Source organism: Trematomus bernacchii, unplaced genomic scaffold, assembly GCF_902827165.1.
Source record: "Trematomus bernacchii unplaced genomic scaffold, fTreBer1.1, whole genome shotgun sequence".
NCBI classification, from domain to species: domain Eukaryota; kingdom Metazoa; phylum Chordata; class Actinopteri; order Perciformes; family Nototheniidae; genus Trematomus; species Trematomus bernacchii.
The window spans coordinates 7,550,720-7,573,203 of record NW_022988043.1 but is presented as its reverse complement, the minus strand read 5'-3'; the positions used below and the strand labels follow the sequence as shown (position 1 = coordinate 7,573,203).

At 40.3% G+C, this 22,484-nt stretch overlaps 1 protein-coding gene across 3 annotated transcripts; it reads right to left on the bottom strand.

The window, feature by feature from the left end:
* Positions 1-121: 121 nt before the first annotated feature.
* On the bottom strand, positions 122-13,223 carry smarcad1a (SWI/SNF-related, matrix-associated actin-dependent regulator of chromatin, subfamily a, containing DEAD/H box 1 a). Of its 3 annotated transcripts, XM_034118100.1 has the most exons (24): positions 13,100-13,191; positions 12,745-12,918; positions 12,079-12,214; positions 11,876-12,005; positions 11,565-11,634; positions 11,205-11,299; positions 10,701-10,802; positions 10,114-10,192; positions 9,258-9,985; positions 8,518-8,714; positions 7,748-7,838; positions 7,221-7,320; positions 6,929-6,988; positions 6,670-6,745; positions 6,414-6,549; positions 6,129-6,260; positions 5,721-5,816; positions 3,671-3,788; positions 3,444-3,559; positions 3,094-3,282; positions 2,862-2,980; positions 2,527-2,709; positions 2,204-2,310; positions 1,280-1,341 (listed from the first exon to the last, which is right to left on the bottom strand). In XM_034118100.1, the coding sequence occupies exons 2-24, from the start codon at positions 12,845-12,847 to the stop codon at positions 1,280-1,282; spliced, it is 3,225 nt and encodes a 1,074-aa protein (XP_033973991.1). In that variant the 5' UTR covers positions 12,848-12,918; positions 13,100-13,191. The 3 variants fall into 3 exon arrangements, with proteins under 3 accessions (XP_033973990.1, XP_033973991.1, XP_033973993.1); XM_034118099.1 differs by lacking the exon at positions 13,100-13,191 and having other exon boundaries at positions 122-1,341; positions 12,745-12,847; XM_034118102.1 differs by lacking the exon at positions 12,745-12,918 and having other exon boundaries at positions 13,100-13,223.
* Positions 13,224-22,484: the final 9,261 nt, after the last annotated feature.

The following is a 22,484-nucleotide window of genomic DNA, read 5'->3' as shown; positions in this document are numbered from 1 at the left end:
ACAATATACTTTTTTTTGTTGTTCTTTGTAACTCTTCACGTTACATTATTTAAACACACTTTCTCCCCCTCTTTCCATTTGCGGGTTTTCCTGATTAAACAATGTAGGCATGACCACACAACCATTTATTCAATTTTTTTATTAATCACTTTTAAACAGACCTTAGAAACATACAAATTACTTATTAAAGCTTTTACACTCACAATACATTAGCCAATTTGAATACAGTACATGGATGCAGCAGCTGTTTGTTCAAATCCTTTCCTCCTTCACTGAGCTCAAGATATTTAAAAGGAGTAGAAACAGCAGAGAAACCAATTAATGCACCGTTAAAACATTCTATTTCACATTTTTCTAGTTTTAAACTAAAAAAACCTGGAATAATTGCTTACTAAATGCACTGACTACAACCACACAACCATGTTACATCTGTATAAAAATGTAATTCGGTCTTTGCCAAGAAAGGTGAAAACTGGACATATAACAGAGAATTCAATGAATCAGATTCTTGGTTAACTTTCTGATGAAAAACTGCTATCTTGAATATGGTAACACAGCAAATTAATGTAAATGGGAACAATTTATGTATAGTTTTCCAATCTGCTGTTGTGGACCAAATAAGCAAAACACATTTGATGTAAACAACTCTTCTTTTTAGAAGCTGGCAACTAAGAGCGGTAGATTAGGCACAATGCAACACTTTCGGGTAGGAAAAATGTTAAAAAGATCTTTCATCCTACATCTTCTGTACTAGAAGTTCAACATTTCCTCCATCCAAGAGCGCCAGTATGTATCATTTACCCAATCGGCATACACCACCTTGATGCGAGTATAATGATATAAGACTGCATGTGTTCTGGGAACTTAGAAGATGCTTTTGTTCGAGTGCAGTGTACTCCCAACACTTGCTGCATTACTAAAGGTTTGATCTGAAATTCTTAACCCTTTCTTTCAAGTTTTAACAGAGAATCCTTGTGTAACATATGCAAACATTAAGAAGGCAGCATTTTAGTTGTGCCTCTATACTGCTCTCGTATTTAAAGTAGGAACAACTGATGTGTGTGCATGTATAAAAACATGATTTTAGGCACAGCTCATCCATGTAGATTAGATCTTAATATCAGAACTTTTTTCTCTTTAATGGCGGAATATGGTTCTCAGTAGTTTTCCAGTATCGATACAAAAAATGTGTTCCGTCAAAACACTGAAGTCTGCCCAGAATCACAGGGATGCCATCAAAAGTCTATTTGTTCAGGCTCAAGGTTCATCAGTTTGTGTATCACAGTCCCAGTGAGGCTTTGAGCAAAGACGCCATATCTTCTGGTATGGTCCCCTCACCACCTGAAGAAGACACCATTGTTTATATCTTTGTCTTATTTGCATATAATTCAAAAGGTTAGGATAAACGCAAGTCCCCTGATTCACTGTGTGCCCAGAAATATGGCTGAGACACAGATTGGTCACTGCTCTTAAGCTTTTCATGTATTGCCTGCAAATCTACGCCAACGCAAGTAGGCACCTGGAAGTTGCCTTACATCTTTTCTGATCCACATTTTTCATACATAGCTTTACTTTATCTATTCAATGTTTAAATTGTTTCTACATATTGTAATGCAAGTATTATTTCTATATATAAATAAATAGTTATTTCTATATACATAACAGTCATTGTTGTACAGCCTGTAGGACCTGATAGAAGTTATTCCTTTCGTGCTTTTCCTGAACTACTATGAACATATTATCAATCCCAGAAATGTTCTGGAACAGTTACAGTTTAAAGAAATCTGCTCAAACTGTATTTGCACTCAATCATTTCAATCCTGCTATATTTATCAGTTCTTACATTTGGAACTGCCGTTTGTTTTTTGAGTATAACATTCATTTTGATATATCCTTTTTCTTTCCCAACCAGTAATTCTCGGCATCTCTGCAGAGTTTAGGACATTTCTTTATTGTTGGCAAAGCAGTGCTGGAATCCGCTCGTCCTCATTCCTTACCTGCTGTCATTGATTTGTTAAGTCTGTTCTTTTTAGAGTAAGTTTGTGCTATAGCATTGGCCCAAATGGCAAATCATTACTGCTTTTTTGTTGTCATTTGGATTATTTAGGTTACATAATCAAATTAAAATCTAGAAGATGTCTTCATTACTAAGATTATGACCATGCGGTCAATAAAGCATATGTATGTGTAGAAATCTCCTTACCTTCAGCAGCGGTCATGTCCTGTTCCAGCTTCAGTTTCTTCTGGCCCAGCTGCAGCATGATGGCCTCTATGCTGTCCTTGCTGATCAGCTTCGTCACCTGTACAGTCCTGATACCAACAAAGAGCTATATTAGTCATTCAGGAAATCAATAGATGAAGCATTGCTCTGGAAGGAGGAGGTCCTGTGTTTTCAGAGAATACATCAGTCTGAGATTTCATCAGAATCTGCAGAAGTGTTTTCAGTCAAATTGCTGATATAGTAAGTTGGTAACTAGACCTCATTGGATAACACTCCAATAAACAGATAAATAAATCCAATCTTACTTGGTCTGGCCTACACGGTGACATCTGTCCTCTGCCTGTTTGTCATTGTAGGGATTGCAGTCAATGTCATGTAGGATGACAATATTAGCGGATGTGAGGTTGATGCCCAGGCCACCAGCACGTGTTGACAACAGGAACACAAATATGTCAGGATCCGTGTTGTACTCATCAATCAACCCAATCCTGCAGGAAAAAGAAACATTTCAATTAAAGACTGTTTATTATTAACAGCTACAATGAAACATGTGATAGACTTACTGAATCCACTGAAGTCTAACCAATATCTACACATTTGAATAGGATTGCGTTTCATATTTCTACTGTAAAACACTGACCTGTCGGCTATGGGTGTGGATCCATCCAGTCTGACATAACGATGCTTAAGATGTCGCATCAGCACCTCGACAATATCCAGCATCATGGTGAACTGACTGAATAATACCACTCGGTCACCCTGTAAGGTAGTAGAAAAGTGTTGGTACATGATAAGATGTTTACTCTTCAATACATGCATCTGCGCTCTTCCTGCATGCACCGCAGACATGGTTCTGCACATAATTTATTTACCTTGTTTTTATGTGAGGCGAGCAGCTCTGTGAGGTGGTGAAATTTCCCTGAGTCAAGCAGGAGTTCAGTTTCAAGCTGGTAAGAGCCGATGGAGGAGAACTGCTTGCACAGCAGATGTAGCTCAAAGTCTGACATCGCTTCCATGTCCTCCTGGATCAGAACAGCGTTTGCATCGAAGTGAGTTGGCTCCTGTGGGGGGAGGGAAGAGAACGTTTGTTTTAGAAGAGGCAGAAAACAAGGGGTAGGAAAGGAGGGGTCAAAGGACAGATATACAAATGGAAACACAAACAAACAAAGAACATGGAGGCCATACGACCCAGCGGAAAAGACATCCCGGCATTCGGACCCACCTTGAGCATGAGTTTGCTCATTGCTTTGAGCTTTTCTGTGGTGTAGTATTGTCTATGAAGCAGAGGGTGGTTGGCCATTTTCCTCAATTGCATCATCACATTACACAACTCGCGCCCTGCAGAGAAAAGCGCATGAGGACAATTATTAACCATACATTTATTTCTGTTATCTGAGAAAAATACCGTAACACTCGGATGTTCAACAGGTAGCAGTAAAACAGGCTTACTCTCTCCTATAATGGTAGTCTTGAGTTTTTTGAACATGTTCTGGTAGAGAACCTGCTGCTTCTCACTCATTGGGCAGGCCTCGACCTTCTCCACCTTGGCTGGCAGCTGCTTGAGGACCTGAAACAAAAGAAAGTACATTACATATTAACAATACTTACCCAGGGTTTGAACTACAATTACCCTCATGTGACCATCATTTAGCAAATAGAGACGTTCTACAAAATCTATGTTTGCACTTTGGCAAATGCTAAAGTGTGTTTAAGACAATTGATTCTTCCCTAACAGAAGGAATCAACATGTTCATTGGAGTCTACTATTTCAGTTCATAGCTGGATGCAGGGAAAGCATGTTTTGAGACCAAAAGCTGATGACTGAAAAAAAAGAAATTCTGCCAGATTTACCCACATAACAGACTTCTCACATTCATTATATTTACCAGGGTTCTTACACCTTTTCCAAAGTCAAATTCAAGCACTTTTCAAGCATTTTCAAGGTGCATTTTCAAGCTTTTCAAGCATCTTACAGCTGTTGTAAATTACATATTTATATACACATACTTATACTCAAATGATTATTTCCCTACCTCACATTAAATCAGATGTTCTTTATGCTATAAACAACCAAATGTGTGTTTCATAATAGCATTCTACATGAGGATGAAAAATTAAAAATGTTAGAAAAGAAAACTAAGTTTAATATTTCAAAATGAGTGACCCATCTGTACGTAGACTGGGCATCCCATATAACCTGGCTGAGCCAATATAAAACAATCAGCCAAATAACTTTTCAATATATTATTGATTACTATTTTTGAGGTACTTTTAGGTTGGCAGTAAACATAAGTCAGAGGTAAATGGTGTACTTTGACTCCACTACATGTATTTAATACCTTTAGTTACTTTACAGATGTGGATGAATGATGTGAAATATAATCAAGTGTTAAATCAGACTTTAGTTCCACCTGGAGTAAATTCACAAGCTACTCTGTAGTATACAAAGTCATTCAAACTAGCTGCAACTTTACCAGCTTTGATAACACTTTCATGATCAATCATTATAAAACATATCATATACAATTATTAGGGATGCTCCGATCGCCAATTTTGGGGCCGATCGCCAGAATCAGTATCGGCCGATACCGCTTTCTTTTCCTCTCTCCCCCTCTCTCCCCCTCTCTCTCTCTCTCCTGACAGCCCGTCAGTATCTCCTGCAGCTCACTGATCCAGTAATGAGCGACCCGACAGTGAAGAATAAATATATTTATAACTAGTTTAGCTTGTTCCAGAGGTAGATAAAATAGCTAAGTGTGTTAGGTCTAACTCTTAATGTGTGTTCTGCTCCGCTCACCGGTCCGTCACAGCGGGTGGAGCTGCAGGATTTCTGCTTCACACACACGTTGCATACCGCTATTTTATTGTCATTTTCGGACACTTAAAATACTGCCAGACTAGTGAAGCCATTTTGGCGAGCTTGTTTTGCCGCGCACAGAGAAAAGTGTCATGTATTTTACATGCAACGATAGCCTAATCTAAAATGCTCTACTCTGGCGTACCTTTCGTGTGGTGTGTGGCTCGTCAGCGCAGACTCTCGCATCGTTATTGTTGCACACTTTGCAGGAGGCTACTCTTGGGCTTCGCTTGACCCTCGTCTTAGCCATGGCTTGTATTTGTCTTCTGCTAGCCAACGCTCGTTGAAACGGCAACCTCCTGGCATACTGTCATCTATCACTCTCATCAGAATGCCCAGGTCACACACGTAACAAAAACACTTGCCGGTCACGCGCATTGCGCGGGAAGGCCGGAGCGAGCTGTTTTATGTAAAAGCGAAGCAATTAAGCGCGCTCAGACTTCTTTATTTTCTTTTAATCTAAAAAGCGAAGTAAAGCATTTACAATTTCAAGCACTTTATCCCAAATTCAAGCACCATTCCCAAAATTCAAGCACTTTTCAAACCTTGAAAACACCTCGTACAATTTCAAGCATTTTCAAGGATTTCCAGCACCCGTACGCACCCTGATTTACACAACACAAATGTGTAGCTTTAACTCACCTCGCTCTTGACTCTTCGGAGGATAAAAGGTTTCATGATGAGTTTAGCCTGAGAAATACGGTCCCTTTCAAAGCGGCTCTGCTCCTCATGGGATTTCTGTAACAAAACAGAAAACATTGACTCCTTTGGTAGTTGGCATTACATTGTTCTGGTCTGGTTTAGTGAAACAATAGCTGCTGTTTTTTTAAAGTTTGATTTGAAAAAGGGACTCAAAGAAACCGCAGATAAGTTGTCAAAGTGAAGATCACTTCCTTCAAGCAGCCTGTTCAGTCAGGTGTTGCTTTAATCTGACCAGCGTTTCAGCATTTAAAGCCGTCACACAATGTTTTTCCCCCCCATCTGGTTGGCGTGCAGTTATTTGTTGTTATTCGGCTTCAAACAGAACAGGGTTTTCACACAAACACTGACCATTGAAAACATTTTGGAGAGCTGGTGAGTGGAGCTGGAGAACAAGGAAGGCATGATGAAGTTCAGAAGAGACATGAGCTCCAAGAGGTTGTTCTGTAGAGGAGTTCCAGTCAGCAGCATGCGATGTTCTGCCTACAGAACGAGAGAGGGAGAAAGAGACATCCCACACTGTGATGTGCAATACTTTGGACAGAAAGGCACATCATGTGATGTCAGATATGGAGACACCACAGAAACATGCTGATTGTGGTTGTAAAAAACATACAAAAACGTCAGTTAACTAACATTAATAGACATAAGGTGGCGGTATCGAAGAGAGTTCATGTTCTTCAGCATGTGACCTTCATCAAACAATGCATATTTCAGACGCAGTTTACGGAACACACCGCGGTCGTTATCGTTTCCTATGGCCATGTTATATCTGTAAAACAAATCAAAAAAGCAATATAGAATAAAACAATGTTGAGGTGTAGGAGAAAAGTTATTTCCACCACCAGCACTGAAATCTGTCAAATATGATTGAGAGAGTGCGTTTGCTCACGTGGTCACAATGACGTTGTATTCAGTCTTGTCATCGAGGAGTTCGTGTCTGAGGTAGCGGCGGTCCTCTAAGGATCCTGCGTAAACATTTACATACTGCTAAACATTTTGTAAAGTCCCTGAATAAGACTGTGTACTGTAACAGCAGTACTGCATACAAAACTATGATTGATAACATTAAACACAGTTCACACATATGCTCGGTTCATGGAAAACCATAGGAGAGATTTCAATGTGAAAAGATGAAAGAGGAGACATACCACAATAGACTACAACTTTGAGGCTTGGACACCACAGCTTCATCTCTCTGACCCAGTTATCTGCAACACAGAGAAAAGGAAACCACCAAAGGTAGTATCAATGGCAAACTCAAACAAACGTTTACATACACCAAAGCAACACAAGAGTTGACAACTTTATTTCTTACTGACAAAAGGTCCTCTTCCATACAAATAAAAACCACATGCAGCTACGCTTAACATTATAATCTAAAAGTGTGTTGTTCAAATGACACAATATTCAGGAAGGTAGCAAAGTGCTTAGGATCATTACCCAGTGTGGAGGCTGGCACAATGATGAGGTGAGGACCCTCTATTCCCATCTGGTACAGCTCGGCCAGAAATGCTATAGCCTGGATAGTTTTCCCCAAACCCTGAGCGAAGGAGAGAGTGAAAGAGAGAGAGAAAGACAGTCAGATAACAAACACAGATAAAGAGGTAAACAAAGAGCCAGGTGGACATACAAAAAAGATATTTGAACATCTGCGTTTCAGATCACAAGCAGCAAAAACCTTGGCAGATGTCAACACTTCCACACAAATAAAAGGTTCTTACTTCTTTAACTGTCTTAGGACTAAATCAACAGGATGAACTGTCGGCTGCATGTTCTCTCCTTTTCTAACAAAAATGTCACCTGCAGGATGGCTACATATCCAGACAAAACACTCTTTGATAGTGGCACAGTAACACTCATTGAGTGGTGACAAGTTGTAAGCCCCCGCCGTCCTGCTGGCTTAGAAAATGTTAACATTTATATGTTTATGAATTTGATCAACATCTCATGAAGGCTGGATGTCTTACCATTTCATCAGCGAGGATCCCACTCAGTTTGTGCTCATACATAAGCAGCATCCACTTTAGACCAATCAGCTGATAGGGTTTGAGCTGGTTACTGAAAGATAAACGGTAACTGACTGAGAACAAGAAATGGATTCAACAATTAAATAAACAACACATACTGTATGTCATCCTTAAGTCCTAATGCATATTTTATGTTAACAAATATTAAAAGATGTGACCCTTGTAATATCAGCTGGGTTTTGTCTAAACCAGGTGACAGGGGCGCCGCGCCCTCTTACTTTCGGCGTGCGCCCTCACAGCAAAATGCAGATTTCCCCCCGTAAAATAATGTAAAGCGATGCCAGAAAACAATATTTCTATTCATAAAAAACTGTATTACTAAAGAAATATGAAAATCGTGTCAAATAGACCGTCAGACAGCTTTGTTTTTATGGAGTTCCGACATGGTGTTGTTGTTTACGTCTGCGGCGCCATCTTTAAAACGGGCGTCATGTTCTCGCGAGAATTAATATATCTTATTTACAAGATCAGCACCACAGTATTGTCCTCATACTATATTTTTCTAGAAAAACCCCTGATCAGTGACACTGTTAGAGGGATCTACCATGACCCTCTCAAAAAATGAAACCCAGGAGATTTAGAACATATAATGAGAAAAATAAATGCACCTATCAGTCTCATATTTGCCGAATGAAAGTTTGGAACAGCTCTAAATCCTGGTGGGTACACTCAAATGAATTATGGTTTTTTGTTTATGTGCATTTACTCACTTTCTGTTGAGGAGTTTGGGCTGTTTCATGGCCGCTGTGCCCCTCTCCATTACCGCAGTGACCTGTTTGACCATTTTTGAGGAAATGGTCTGACATTTGGACATCAGCCCCAGGACAACCTTCCGCTCTTTTAAGACAACTCTGCAGCCCATCAATAAGCTCTCTGATAGTCCCTTGTCCTTAGTGAAGACATCAACCTAAAAGAGGAAAGAGCAAACTGTCATGACTCACACAATATGTGGAGTATCTACACAGTAACCATTAACACAATCTTTTAGTAGTCCTTAAATGTCCTGACAGTGAAGACCCTTATAGGGCCAAACACACTTCATAAAAAGGTGCTAAAACACTGCTAACATTATTGTTAAGTTTGATATATTAAAAAGATAATGAAGTGTTTGGAAAGTTAAAAAACTCAATCTAATAAAAGAGAGCAGTATGAAAGATGTGCTATGAGCTGAAAAATAGTTTAGCTATTCAATACATTGTGCGAATGTCTTGTCTCTACAAGACCGTGGAGTAGTGCACTCAATAAGTACATAGAGTGTGAATGAACATGTCACACATTTTCCAGGTGTTTGGATGGAAGGTTTTATGACCGACTGTAGTTCTTTGTATTCACAACTTTTCCTATTGATAACTTTAGCAAACTGTTTAACATGACATGAAAGAAACACCCGTGTGTCTATTTGATGTTTCTTGCCTCATTCATTCCGAAACACACAAAAGCATTCCCTCACCAGACTTTGCCAGCCCTCAAAGGGCCTCCGTTCCAAAATCTTCTTGGCCTTTTTAACAGAGCACCCAGAGATTAGCGACAGCTCATCGATCGTTGCGTCCTGGAAGAACTGGAGCATCTCTTTCTTCAGATCCGTCATGCCACCTTTACAATCCAGCTCCTCATCCGAGTCCTCAAACTCACTGCTTACCGGTTCCTCTTCATCGTCATTTTCACCCTCAGAACTGACATGTTCATCTGAGGCAAGAACCTTCTTCTTTCTCTCTGCTGCCTGCTTCTTAGCTATACTGGTCCCACTGGCAAATCTGGAAAGCATCTGAGCAGGAGAGGTAGAGGTAGAGGAGGATGGCATCAGGAATGCTGAGGTCGTGAATTTCTTGACAGAGGATGATGAAGAAACCAAGTCAGGACTTTTTACAAGTGTTGAAGTGCTTCTTTTGTTTCTCGAATCTACACTGCTGTCGGAATCTGGATCCTCACTGTCGTGTGTAACTTCTGCATCACCTTCTGGATCACCTTCTGGATCACCTTTATTGTCCTCCTCTGATTCACTTGATATGTTGTCTTCGGAGTCTTTTCGATCTTTTCTACTTTGACTGTCTCTGTGATCTTTGTGTAACCTCGACTTCCTGTGGTCCTTGCTCGACTGGTCCTTGCTCGACGTTTCCTTGCTCTTGGATTTCCTGGATTTGTTTTCATCTGTGTCAGGAGAGCTGAAACTGGATTCATCTGACAATAGAAATAAAGAAAAAGTCTTAGCCTAAATCTGTGTCAGAATGAGTGTAGATATACACACACACATACACCAGGCCAGTTTAAAGATGGCTAGATTCAGATGACAGCTGTTTTGTACATACCAGGGTCTGAGAACATCTGTAGAACCTGCAGGGCATCCTCTACATTCCAGTCGTGTTCCTGCAGAACCATACGCAGCTCCTGCAACAAGACAGACATCAGCAAGAGTCAGAAGTAAAACATAAGCTCCACCGTTTCCTAAATCAGCCTTGCAAAATAAATACATTTTTTGTCATTGTTTCTCATGGTGGTCTGTCCTGGATGTTGAACAGTTTGTATTCTTTTTTTCAGGGCAACCAGTGCCTTTATTGTAGAGACAGGCTTGAAATGGGGAGACAGAGGGGATGACAGTACACGGGCCCCCAGCTCTACCAACTGAGCTATACGGCAGCCCAGCACACCCACAGTTTTCATGTCATCATCAATGCCTGAACAGTTGGGGGCAAAGTGGGGGGCACTTCTTACAGCCCTACCACGGCTCACAAAATAAGTCCTTAAAGTACAACTTGCTCTGTGGTAGTTCTTGCTACAGTAAATGTATTCAGGAGCACATTTTGCAATGATGACACACAGACTCATAAGGTGAAAACAATACTACTGTCAGTAATGAAATGTCCGAATGCTTCACAGACAGTCTTTCAGTCCTCACCTCCTTGTCCTGGTCAGGAAACTTTTTCTGCAGTTTTCTGACCATGGCTTCCATCTTCTCCCGGCTTGGACCTTTGTCTTCCTCATCTTCTGCATCAGAAACCTTTTTTGGTTTACATACAAGCAAGAGTAAATACAAGCAAATGGGAACCCTTTTTACCACCTTAAATAAATAAAAACCTACTGAGACCCGCATTTGAAATGGAGGGTAAGCCAAAAATGGTCATGCAGACTGTTATCATCATCAGCCTTAACACATGACTAATATTACAATCATTTTGTGGAACATACCGGTCAAATAATAATTTGTGTTGCTGTTATCTATATCTGCAAATGTTTGCCTGTTAGAAAATGTATGTTAAAATATATTTAAAACCTTCTTAAGCGCAACAAACCAAAAGTTGTGTTTCTCTGCAGTGTATGATGAAATGGCTACTAAGATAACAGGAACTTTAATTGTTGTGTAGATTGCTTTAAACCATGAAGTTATCAATCTTTATCTTACTTCTAACGGCCTGTTCTTCTTGCTGGGTTGATCCTCACCACTGTCCTGAGAACTGCCGGATCCATCCTGCTTTCTCTTCCTGCCTTGGTCTGGGGCTGAGGAGACAAAACAGCCAGTGCTCTCAAAATATCCAACTGGAGGAGAAAAGTTGCAAGCTAGGCAGGTTTTTTTTATTTTGTGTTTTTACTGTGTATTACTTGTGTTTCTGGTTCTGAGCAAGCATCACATATAAATGAATATTAAATAAACAAAAAGTAAAACTTCCGCCGATTACTTTTCTCTAACTATGAACTAAACCTTCTTCATGCTACAACGACATGCAGGAATTAAGCATGTCCTTATAACAAATAAATGATTTACCTTCTTTATCACCAAATCTTAAAATGCATTCAGCTGCAGCCGCATCCAATGTGCTTGTGTTCTTAATTACCTGAAAATGAGACAAATCAGAAAAATACAAAAGGGATTGTTTTTTTATGAACAGTGTCCATGTTATAGCTGGCCATTACATAAATGAAATACTTTATGATTCTAACACATAAAGCTTAAATCGGTGTACATTAAAATCAATCAAGTAAGACCACAATACAGATCCTGCAAATGGGCTTTTCCTTGGAATCAAATTAATTTGGTCAATGCCCAAAACTTAAAAATCCTCAATCTCGACTCACCTCCAGTACCTGCGTTCTTGTCAACTGAGGAAACATCTCCAGTAATCTGTCAGTTTTCTCCTTCAGTTCACAGTCCTCGTCATCTGTGTGATCTGATGCCACATTTTTTGATGATTTTCCTATGGGGTTTCTATAAAGACAACACAACTGTAAACCAGAATGAATCAGAATGAATGTGAAAAGTTATTTTAGTTTACACTTACTTGAACTTCCTAGCTAATGTTTTGTTTTTTGTTTCAGAGATGAGCTCATCCTCCTCTAGGTCAATTGTAAGGACTTCCTCAAAAACCACTCCTCGGGCATTGGACTTTGTTTGGGCTTTGACCGGTTTCATCTTTGCTGTAAGGCAAAATATTAAAACAAGTTAGCAGATGCATTCAGCTATTTTGGTTTTTATGGCACATGTCAATGTTCACCTGCTTGTCTCTCATATTAAAATGAGTGTCCATCATGATATCTGGATACTATAGAATTTAAAACTAGATTTCATTATTATTTCAGTGCAGCTCTGGTTGGATGATAACAGTGAGAGTGACTCCTGAGAATAATGTCAGAACCTCCTTTAGGGTTGGGGATTTTGTATACTAGATTATTCAATGCCCACACACAATTCCCTTTCCAAACGACTTGAACTACATATGATATATTGACAATTGAGATATCATTCATACATTTCAATGAAAACACATTAAATCAGAAACATCTACTAGGTAGTGAATGCACTGTGGGTAAGAGTCACTTTGACCCGTAGCAAAAGGCTGCATGATAATAAATACCATCTTGTTTTAACTACTGCTAACGATAGCATATATGACACATCTGGCTAACAGCACAGTAGCCTAGCCTTTACAGCAGCTAGCTATCGTTACCTGGCTTGTTCTCCTTCTCAGACTCGGGACTTTGGGACCCACTATCCTCTTCGTTGTCTTTTGTTGTCTTCTTATCATAACGAAAACGGTCTAAGTTGAACATGTTAACAGTCTGGTGCGTGTCTGACAGCGGCAGCCCTTTGTCTCCTTCAAGTCAGTAGTATTCTCTCTGTCCTGTCGCATGAAGCACAATGTTCCTGTTAGCCAATAAGACAACCTAGCTAACAAGCGTCGGGTGTTAGCAAAGCAGCCAGGGCTGCATTCATAGAAACACGGCACTTTTGAGCTGTGTCACTTCCCTGTTTTAACCGTAACGGTTTTAAATAGATGGAATTATAACACACTGATTGATTACCAAAGACAGTCGTTTTGTCCTGGGTCCTTTCTCGTATCTCGACTAGAGCCGGTTTCCCGCGAACTCCAGCGGCCCTGGAGGATGCTATCTATGCCGCCTCCGCTGATTGGTCAGAGAAGGGCTGGGCGGAAACTGACGGAGGAGTCAAGACAATACACTGTGGTCTACTTCCGTTTTTGCGCTCATAATGTTTTTCCGGCTCAAAAGTGACCAGCTATGCATTTATTGCTTCTATTCTCCCCCTAGTTTTAAGGGATTAACGTGGTGTAATCTAAAATAGAAGGTATTGTGGTGTCATTTTGTAACAGAGTGTTAAACGGTTGATTCCACAGTGGTATTAAGAGTAGGAGGGGAACTATCTTGACAGTCGCTCCAACATGGCTTATGAAACCTTTCATCTCAGTGCACACAGCGCTGTGGTGACTATTTAAAAGTGATTTAATTATGAAAGGTACAATTATATGAGGTCAAAGAGAACTTGTAGGACGGATTTACCCTGATTTAGCCACATTATTTGTGTGCAGCGTTGGAAAGTAACTCTACTCAAAAGGCCTACTTAAGAACAATTGTTGTTAGGTATAGGCTTGGCTTTTAATTTGAATATTTCCATTAAATGCTATTTACTGCAGTGCTATCTACTCCACTACATTAACTGTTTAAACCTATGTTTTACTCCACTACACATAGCTTGGATAATATTAGTTGCTAGGCTTTGCAGATCAAGATTAACATTACTAATTGTACTCAACCAGTAAATGATGATGCATTATTATAGATAAAAACTGTATTGCTCCCTGGGAGAAAATGTAAAAGCTACACATCTTTATAAGCTTTTTACATTGTAAGTGTAATAATGTTTCCATGATTGGGATAAATAATATTGTCCAAATGTAAAGCTGACCTTATTATTCTGAAATTGAATTATTTACTGTATGATTAAATTGTGTTCTGATTGCCCTGTTTGAAGTGTTATTACCTGATGATCTGTTGGAGAAGTGTCTGAATACTGGGACTTTAGCTAGTCTTTCAGCTATTCCAAGTTTTTCTCCTGTGGATAAAGATAATAATAGAAGTAAATCAAAAAGCAATCTCTATATATTTTCTCATTCATTTGTCAATTTTTTTCGTCATCCAGTTTGGTACATTTTCAGTCTTTTTGCAGTAAACATTTCTCACACAGCATGTATTGACTGGTCAAACTAAAACAATACAACAATCGTATACATGACAATTGCTCTACTTCATTTAGTCGTGCCTGTCAAGTGCAAGTGCACACCTGAATGGATAGCAGCACATATCAACGTTATTAGTTATGTTTGACAAGTCAGTTTAATAATAGTTCAACCAAGTTCTTCTACACAAGTTGTCCACTAGATGCCACAATGTGAAATTTACCAATTTTTTAATCTGGTGAGACCGAAACTGTGATACATTTTCTGACCAAAAGGGGGCGGCAGCTGAACATTCTCTGAGATGGGATCAGGGTCTGTGAGGAGGTCTACCTGCAGAAACTCGTGTCGTGTGCTGGGTCCTTATCCCATTGCGACGCAGAGCAGCCTTCCTTGTTCAAGCAGCAATAAAGGGTAACACAAGTTTATTAGAGAGAACATAGTAGGCCTATGTAACAGGATAGAAAAGAAGGTAATAGAATATGATTATTCAAAAACAAGAACTATGTAAAATCCCCTTTAATCTGAAAAAGGTCAATTTAAACTATTCAAATGATATTGATAATGAAGTTTATGAGACTCAAAATATTTCTTGCACAGTTTTATTTAAAGCAGCCTCACTCACTCAAAACGCCAGGTTCTTCTGGCTCTCAGGTAACCTTGCTTTCAAGAATTGTGCCATAAACTACATAATGTTCAAGTGAATTGTTAGAGTATACATATGTAATGATTAAAATATCTACAATGATGTGTTACTTTTCCTTTCATTGTGTAGTCTTGATGGTCAAAGTCAATAGCAGATACCCTCCTACTTCACACACACACACACACACACACACACACACACACACACACACACACACACACACACACACACACACACACACACACACACACACACACACACACACACACACACACACACACACAACCCCACCCAAAATGCAACAAGTCTTTTTAATTTGGGTTTTTACCTGATCAAAACAGTATAATATATTACAAATATGAAATAATATACAGACTGTTTGCATTAGACCCCTCTGTTGTCCTAACAGACTTTTCTCTGATACAGTAAAACGTCCCCACTAATGTACTTACACCTGTAGCCATTGCTCAGATACAGTGAATATATTATGATTGGGTTGGGTCTATGGTCAGAACACCATAGCGCCATCCTGCCGCCTTACTGTCGCCCCCATCATTGTCATGGAGACCATGTGAGTTAATGTGTGTGTGTGTGTATGTTTTTGCTATACCCAGGGCACAAAAGGCAGACTGACACAGAGTCTGATAGGGGTCATGACCCCTCACAGCAGGAAGCTCAAACTGTGGCTCCTTGCCTTCTCCTGTCCTCCTGGTCAAGGTTTTTGTTCATGTGTCTATGCGTGTGTGCGCCTTACATCTGCACTTGTACAGTCCTTTTTTGTTGTTGTTTATTTTCTTTTCTTTTGTGAGGGTTGTTGCATATGTGTCCGTTTACTTTGGGAAAGGCACACAGACAAGCAGGCGCATATGCAACAACACAGAAATATAAATCACCAGGCTGTCCAGATACCGAGGCAAGTCATTAGCATGTGCGTTAAAACACACACACACAGACACACACACACACACACACTCACACACTCACACGCGCGTGCACACACACACACACACACACACACACACACACACACACACACACACACACACACACACACACACACATACACACACACACACACACACACACACACACACACACACACACACACACACACACACACACACAGCTTGGATTTGAGGGTGATGACATTGTGGATGCTTTAATGGATGTTTTGGCTAGAGGCGTTAACTAAGATAATTGACTGGATTCAATCAAGGTGCAAGGGGAAGCAGGTGATGTGACGTTTTGCTGCTTTTGAAAACACATTTGAATTCAATATCAATATCCACATGAAATACAAACACACACACACTAACCCACATACTGTGTGAGTGCTTTTGATAATAAAACATGTTTTACACTTTATGCATGAAATATGCAAACAGCTTGCAAACAGCTTGCATCTGCATATATTATGTGTTTATTATGTGTCATGTGTACTGCCTGCATGTGACATGCATGCATTTCATATCCATGTTTTTATGGTTGACCCAATCGTGGTGTCCCAGCCGACTCGTCACAGAGTCTGTCACCACCCAGTCACCAAGGCGCCCAAACTTGGCCGAGACCCGACGGCGGCAGGGAGCACCTTGTCACCATGGTAACACGTCTGGGATGTAACCCCCCTACCCCCAAAAAATACATAGAGAGACAAACACACACTAGATAGATAGATAGATAGATAGACACATAGATAGATAGATATATATCTATACATATGTGTATGTACACCATAGTGGAATACAACATTTAGAAGCAAGTAATCATAGTACCCGCATTGTTACAGTAACGCTGCTGGAGATTGTCTGGCCTGTTTAGGAAACTCTGCATGTCTCACAGTGCCTTTCTACTGGTATTTTACTGAACCTGCACAGAGACCAAAAATAATTGGACAGATATGAATAAAATAGCACATTATTATATACTGTATGTATTTGGAACACACGTAGCATACAGGTGAGCAGTGCTTCAGGATCTGTATGAGAAGTGTTAATAAATGTTGCAACACTTTGTTCTACAGGGAAAACTCGTCACCAGTGCAATGTAATTTAAATGAAAAAGTTCAGAGATAATAAGAACTGTTGGCTGAAGTATCACTTGAACCACCTGTGGTACCTTACCACTTAAATTATGCCAAACACAACAGAACATAACTCAAGCGTTAATGTATCCCTAAAGCATAGCTCATAAGGAGTTAGTGCAAAAACTAACACATTAATATGATCATCAGCTTGTATTAATCAACTTGTCCTTAACTTTACTTTGTTTACGCGTAAATTACTTTGCTGTACACTAAAGTACACCTAAATGGATAAAACTGTCCACACTACTGTTTGAGGAAGGCTGTGGCTCAGTGGATAGTGTGCTGGACTTCGAATCAGGGGATAGCAAGTTTGAGTCCCACTGCAGTCAGCATGTCGTTGTGTGCCTGGGAAAGACACTTCACCCCAAATTGCTACTGTGGGTATTGTCCACAGTACGGAATGTATGTAAGTCGCTTTGGATAAAAGCGTCTAACAAGTAACATGTAATGTAATATAATGTAATGTAAAGATCAACCAATATAACTTTGGAACGCAGAGCTAAGTGACTTTAGTTTGTTCCACAGAGTTTGGGGCATGCAATGTACCACACATACAGTAGTTTATAGGAGCAGCAACAATTCCTTTGGATAGCCCCAACATTTGCACACTACATGTTGAACTCATTAAAACACTCTCAAATCCTCCTCCATCTCTGCAGTCTGATAACCTATTAAACTCAATTGACTTATTTGGCACTGATTTTGTTTAGTCATCACTCATGTAACTTCTCTTTCTCTGCAGGAGAAGAAAAACAGCAGCAGGGGAGAATTCCCATGTTGCTGGAGGTGATGTTGCTGAGACAAGCCACCAATCACAGAGACACTGACTGATCCTGCTGGCTGCCTTACAGAACATCCGTCACACTGAGCTTTGTGAGGGCGGCATTCCTCCTTATTGTTCTGTTGAACTCCTTAATCAAAGAATTTGAATACATTTTGTATCATGTAGTTTTGTCATGCATATGTTGATGGTGTACACTGCTCATTGGTTTGTTAAATCCTGATAACATCCTAAAGTGACACATCATTTTCACTTTTATTTTCACTTCTATTATAAAGCAAATGTACGTATATTGCTTTGATGATCGTTATTATTTGATGATCGTTATTATTTGTTTGTAAGAAAAAAAGTTTGAATTTGCATCAAGTGTGGTGTCACTAAAAGTTTTCCCTTTGTTATACACTCTTTTCTATGGCAGCAGAGATCAGTGGCTGCTTCCACTTTGTTGGGTGTGTCACATTATCACAGTGTTTTAATTAAACAGAAGGAGACGTGCAGGAAGACAGCGGCACAATGACTGATCCCCAGGCTGCCTCACAGAACGTTGTTCCGACAGAGCTTTGTTGGTGCTGCATGCCTTTGCATTGTCCTCCTGTCTACCAGTCTTTGAATCCAATGATGCTAGTTATGTCTCTGTTGTTTAGACATATCATTTTGTGAGCTTTATTATTTATTATCCTTTTGTCAATAACTTAAGATTCAAATACATTTAATTAACATTGCCGAGCAGTCCTATCTGGATTTCTTGGTGTGATCATGCTCAAAATATGGACATTTAAAATTAATATTTTTGCTAAATGACACATATTTACACATAAATTGCTTTTGCGTTCTTTACTAAGTTAAGGTTGGCATCTATGAGATTTAGCATAATTTTGATCGACTATAATTTACCGTATCTGAAAAGCAGAGAGGAAAATAAGGGAGGAGAGGAGAGGTGAGGGGCTAGACTGGGAGAGAATGAAAAACTCGTTAAGCTTTTCTTTTAGCTGGCAGACTAGCTGAGACAACTGTGAGTGTGTGTGTTTCTGTGTTTGTGTGCTGGTGTCTCTATTCTGTGAGCTGACAGCGAGGTTGAGACGCCTGAGATGGGAATGTCAGCACAGGATCAGCAACCCTGCTGGTGTACACCAGTTGGGGGTCTGTCTCCTCTGGGATCCAAATATGTGTGTTTGATAAGGCATGTGAATGAATGTGTGTGTGTGTGTGTGTGTGTGTGTGTGTGTGTGTGTGTGTGTGTGTGTGTGTGTGTGTGTGTGTGTGTGTGTGTGTGTGTGTGTGTGCGTGTGTGCGTATTTCGACTTATGTGTGTACATCATAAATGTGTGTGTATTCATGAATGTTAGGGGCCAGTGTCTGGGCCTTTTTGGGGGGGAAGGGAGGTTAGTGTAGTGACAGCCTCAGCTGTGTTGAATTGTGGGAGAAAAAGAGCTGACGCGACGGGAGTTGATGTCTGACATGACCCCTCTCAGCGGGCGCACCGCAGGGAGCTGGGAGCTGCCGCTGACTGAGTGTGTTTGTGTGTCTGTGTGTGTATGTGGGAACGTGAAGGAGAGCGATGGAGTTAGAAAGGGAGCAACAAGAAAAGTAAACAGGAATCTTGACAGTTATGAAAATTAACTTTTCTTTTCAGATCAAGAGTCACTCTCTTTGAAAATCCACCTTGGTGGGCATGAAATTCTGCTATGTAACACAATCTTCTATGGCCCTTTACCTCCTCGACTCTCCCTCCATATCATATACCTCTTCTTGACCTTCTCACTCTTTGTTGGTGTGCCCGTGCTCCCTCCTTCCATCTTTTTCTCTTCTCCTCAGTCTCTGGTGAAGGTGCATTAAGGTTGGTTAAGTGACCTACAGGTTAACTTTGCTGATGCTTGTTGTGCTTGCCGTTCTTCATCTCCATCATTTCTTGTCTCATTTCTCTTTGCATCATCATTCTATTCTTCCTTTCCTTGATCTCTTCCACAGTCAACCGTACACGCATGATAACACACATGCACGCATTCATGCTAATACACAGACGCACGCATGCACTTACACACGCACTTACACACACACACACACACACACACACACACACACACACACACTTACTTACTTACACACACACACACACACACACGCACTCACACACACACACACACACACACACACACACACACACACACACACACACACACACACACACACACACACACACACACACACACACACACACACACACCTATGTTCCTTTCTATTCAATTCACTGTCTCTCCACGCTGGGTCCACTGCTTTGCCATCAGTCTCTGATAAGTGCCCACAAAGCCCCCACTGTCTAGTGTGACCCTCTATTCTTCCCCTAACCCCTCTCTCTCTCTTTATTTCTCTCTACTTCGCCCTCCGTCCTGGAGCAGCCAAGCATGAGGTAAAAAGGAGGGGCCGTTTATCTTGTGCACACACCCCAACTTGTTTTACTTTTACCCCCCTCACTTTGTCTCCATCATTATTTTTGTTTCCACTCGATTGATACTTTTAAAACTTTCTGCTGTTTGCTTTTCCTGTTCTCTCTCCTGTTTCTACCGTCCAATATTCCTCCGCTTGCAGGGAAACTTTGCCCCTGTGCTCTCACAATGGACGCTGATGCTTTTAACATTGCACAATGGGACAGATCTGAAAGGTTAGCCAACTCTTTGCACTGTATCATGAACCCCTCTCCTTAGCTGTCTTCCCACTGCAACCTACACCTGCCTTCCTTTTCTATCCCCACTTAAATCCTAAATTCTAATAGCATAATTGTTCCTATTGTATTATTCCTAATAAAACGAAACCAGTTGTAACCTAGTTATTTGTGTACATCTGTAAATGTTCTTTTATCTCGTTCGATTACAAGTCTTTCCTTGTTTTCTCCCCGACCTTTCCTTTCAGCCCTGGTCCGCTCCTGTCAATCAGTAAGTTAGTCAGTCAGTCAGTCTGCCAACCATCACTCTAAAAGTCTGAGTAGTACTAATGGGTCTAGTTAGCCACTTAACTGCATAGGTATCAATAGAATAACCCTAATGGTGCTTGTTTGCCACTCCACTGCTCTCCCTTATCCTCCCATGGCTTTATCATTGCTGATCAGTGTACCTGGAGATAAGTCTCTGTGTGAGAGAGCAGTATCCTCTTCCTTGAGCTTTTATCAGTCCTGATCAGTGCACCCAGAGTTCTCTGTTATGGACCCCGTCTGAGAAGGTCATGTTTTCATTCGCCCCAACCGGCTCGCTGACCGATAAGACAATTTGTCAGGTGGAAATCAGAGAGGCCTTCATGGTCGTCTGGGGGAAGACAGATGGAGAAAGGAGATCAGGAGGTGGAGACAGGAAATAAGTAACATGAGGTGAAATGAGGTAGGCCTATAGCAGAGAAAAAGGTAATGTTTTAAACACTGCCAACAAGAAATATTGGTGTCAACAGATAAGGCCATGTTTTTTCCTCTTTTCAAACCAAAAACAAAAATGTGAGGAATGGACTTAAAAGTGTGTTTGTTTGCTATAAATGATTACATTTAGCATGCCAGGCTAGCTTATTCACATAACATATATTGTGGGAATTGCTTCCAGGTCAAGTGTTAGCATATCATTAACCAAAACCTTGATGTTGTGGGGCTGTTGTTGGAAAAAGCTATTCTTAGGACTGCTCCGTTGAATAAGTGAAGGTTCACTGGAGTTACTTGTTAAACTCAGTTTGTTTCTATCCTAGCGTCTTTTTCCATTTATAAAAGTGAAACAGACAGACATACATATGAACATCTGGGAAAGTCAAATCTACATGAAATGGCTCCAATGGGAGATTATAACTGCAAATGGAACACAATATTTATTTGTAAAAGTGGTATGGGGTTGAAGATGGGAACTTTCTGCAGAACTGGAACTGTATTTCTCTCTGAACAGTTATGGGCCTCTTTTCCTCTCTGCAGAATGGTGCTTGTTGCTAGCAGACAAGAGGAAAAACGTATAACCAAACTCGATTAGTGCAGCATAGGAAAAATAAGGTTGTCTTTAAACACAGATGTAAACAGTCATTTGTTACATCCTCCTCATTCTTTCTGATGATTTTGAAGCAAAACCAATATGTGTAAAAAAGTTACTTCTCCGAGGGGATACTTCTGGACATTCTCATCGGTATTCACTCCCTCATCCTCATGCTTCCCACTCCGGCCCTCACTAATCCAATCACCTCCTCTGCAGACTCACACAAAGCCTCCAATAGTCCAGCCACAGCCCTTAATCGACATGTTATTGCCCACAATCACATTTAGAGCACAGAGGCAAATCTGCACCGATGCGATTGTGTCGGTTGCTAATCCAATAAAACCTGGCTCACTTCTCTTTTACTCGGCATCTTTCATCTTCAAAAACAAGGTGACAGTGTTTTAATTTTCATTCTCTTGGAACTCTCCATCAATTAAGTTTACAATATGTGGAGGAGTTTATGGAGCCAGACACATATAGGTGCTTTTTATTGTGCAAGCTTTTATTTCTCTCCTGTGGGAAAATGAAGAGCAGAGTTTTTGGTTTAGATGTGATTAAAAGAGGGGATTTCTGTTATTGTTTATTCACAGAGGCACTGTGTATTAGATCATACTGCTAAGATTTGTTCAAGCCGGCCAGTTTGCTGCTGATGATTTAGGTTAGATAATTAATGTTGGTCAGTAAGGTCATTGTACAATAAATGTTTTTCAGAAG

Excerpts from the sequence above, each read along its gene's own strand:
- smarcad1a (XM_034118100.1), bottom strand. The coding sequence starts at position 12,847 with ATGTTCAACTTAGACCGTTTTCGTTATGATAAGAAGACAACAAAAGAC. Across the intron at positions 6,746-6,928 it reads CAAAGTTGTAGTCTATTGTG|GATCCTTAGAGGACCGCCGC; the intron begins GTATGTCTCCTC and ends ATGTTTACGCAG. Across the intron at positions 2,311-2,526 it reads CACCGTGTAGGCCAGACCAA|GACTGTACAGGTGACGAAGC; the intron begins GTAAGATTGGAT and ends TGTTGGTATCAG.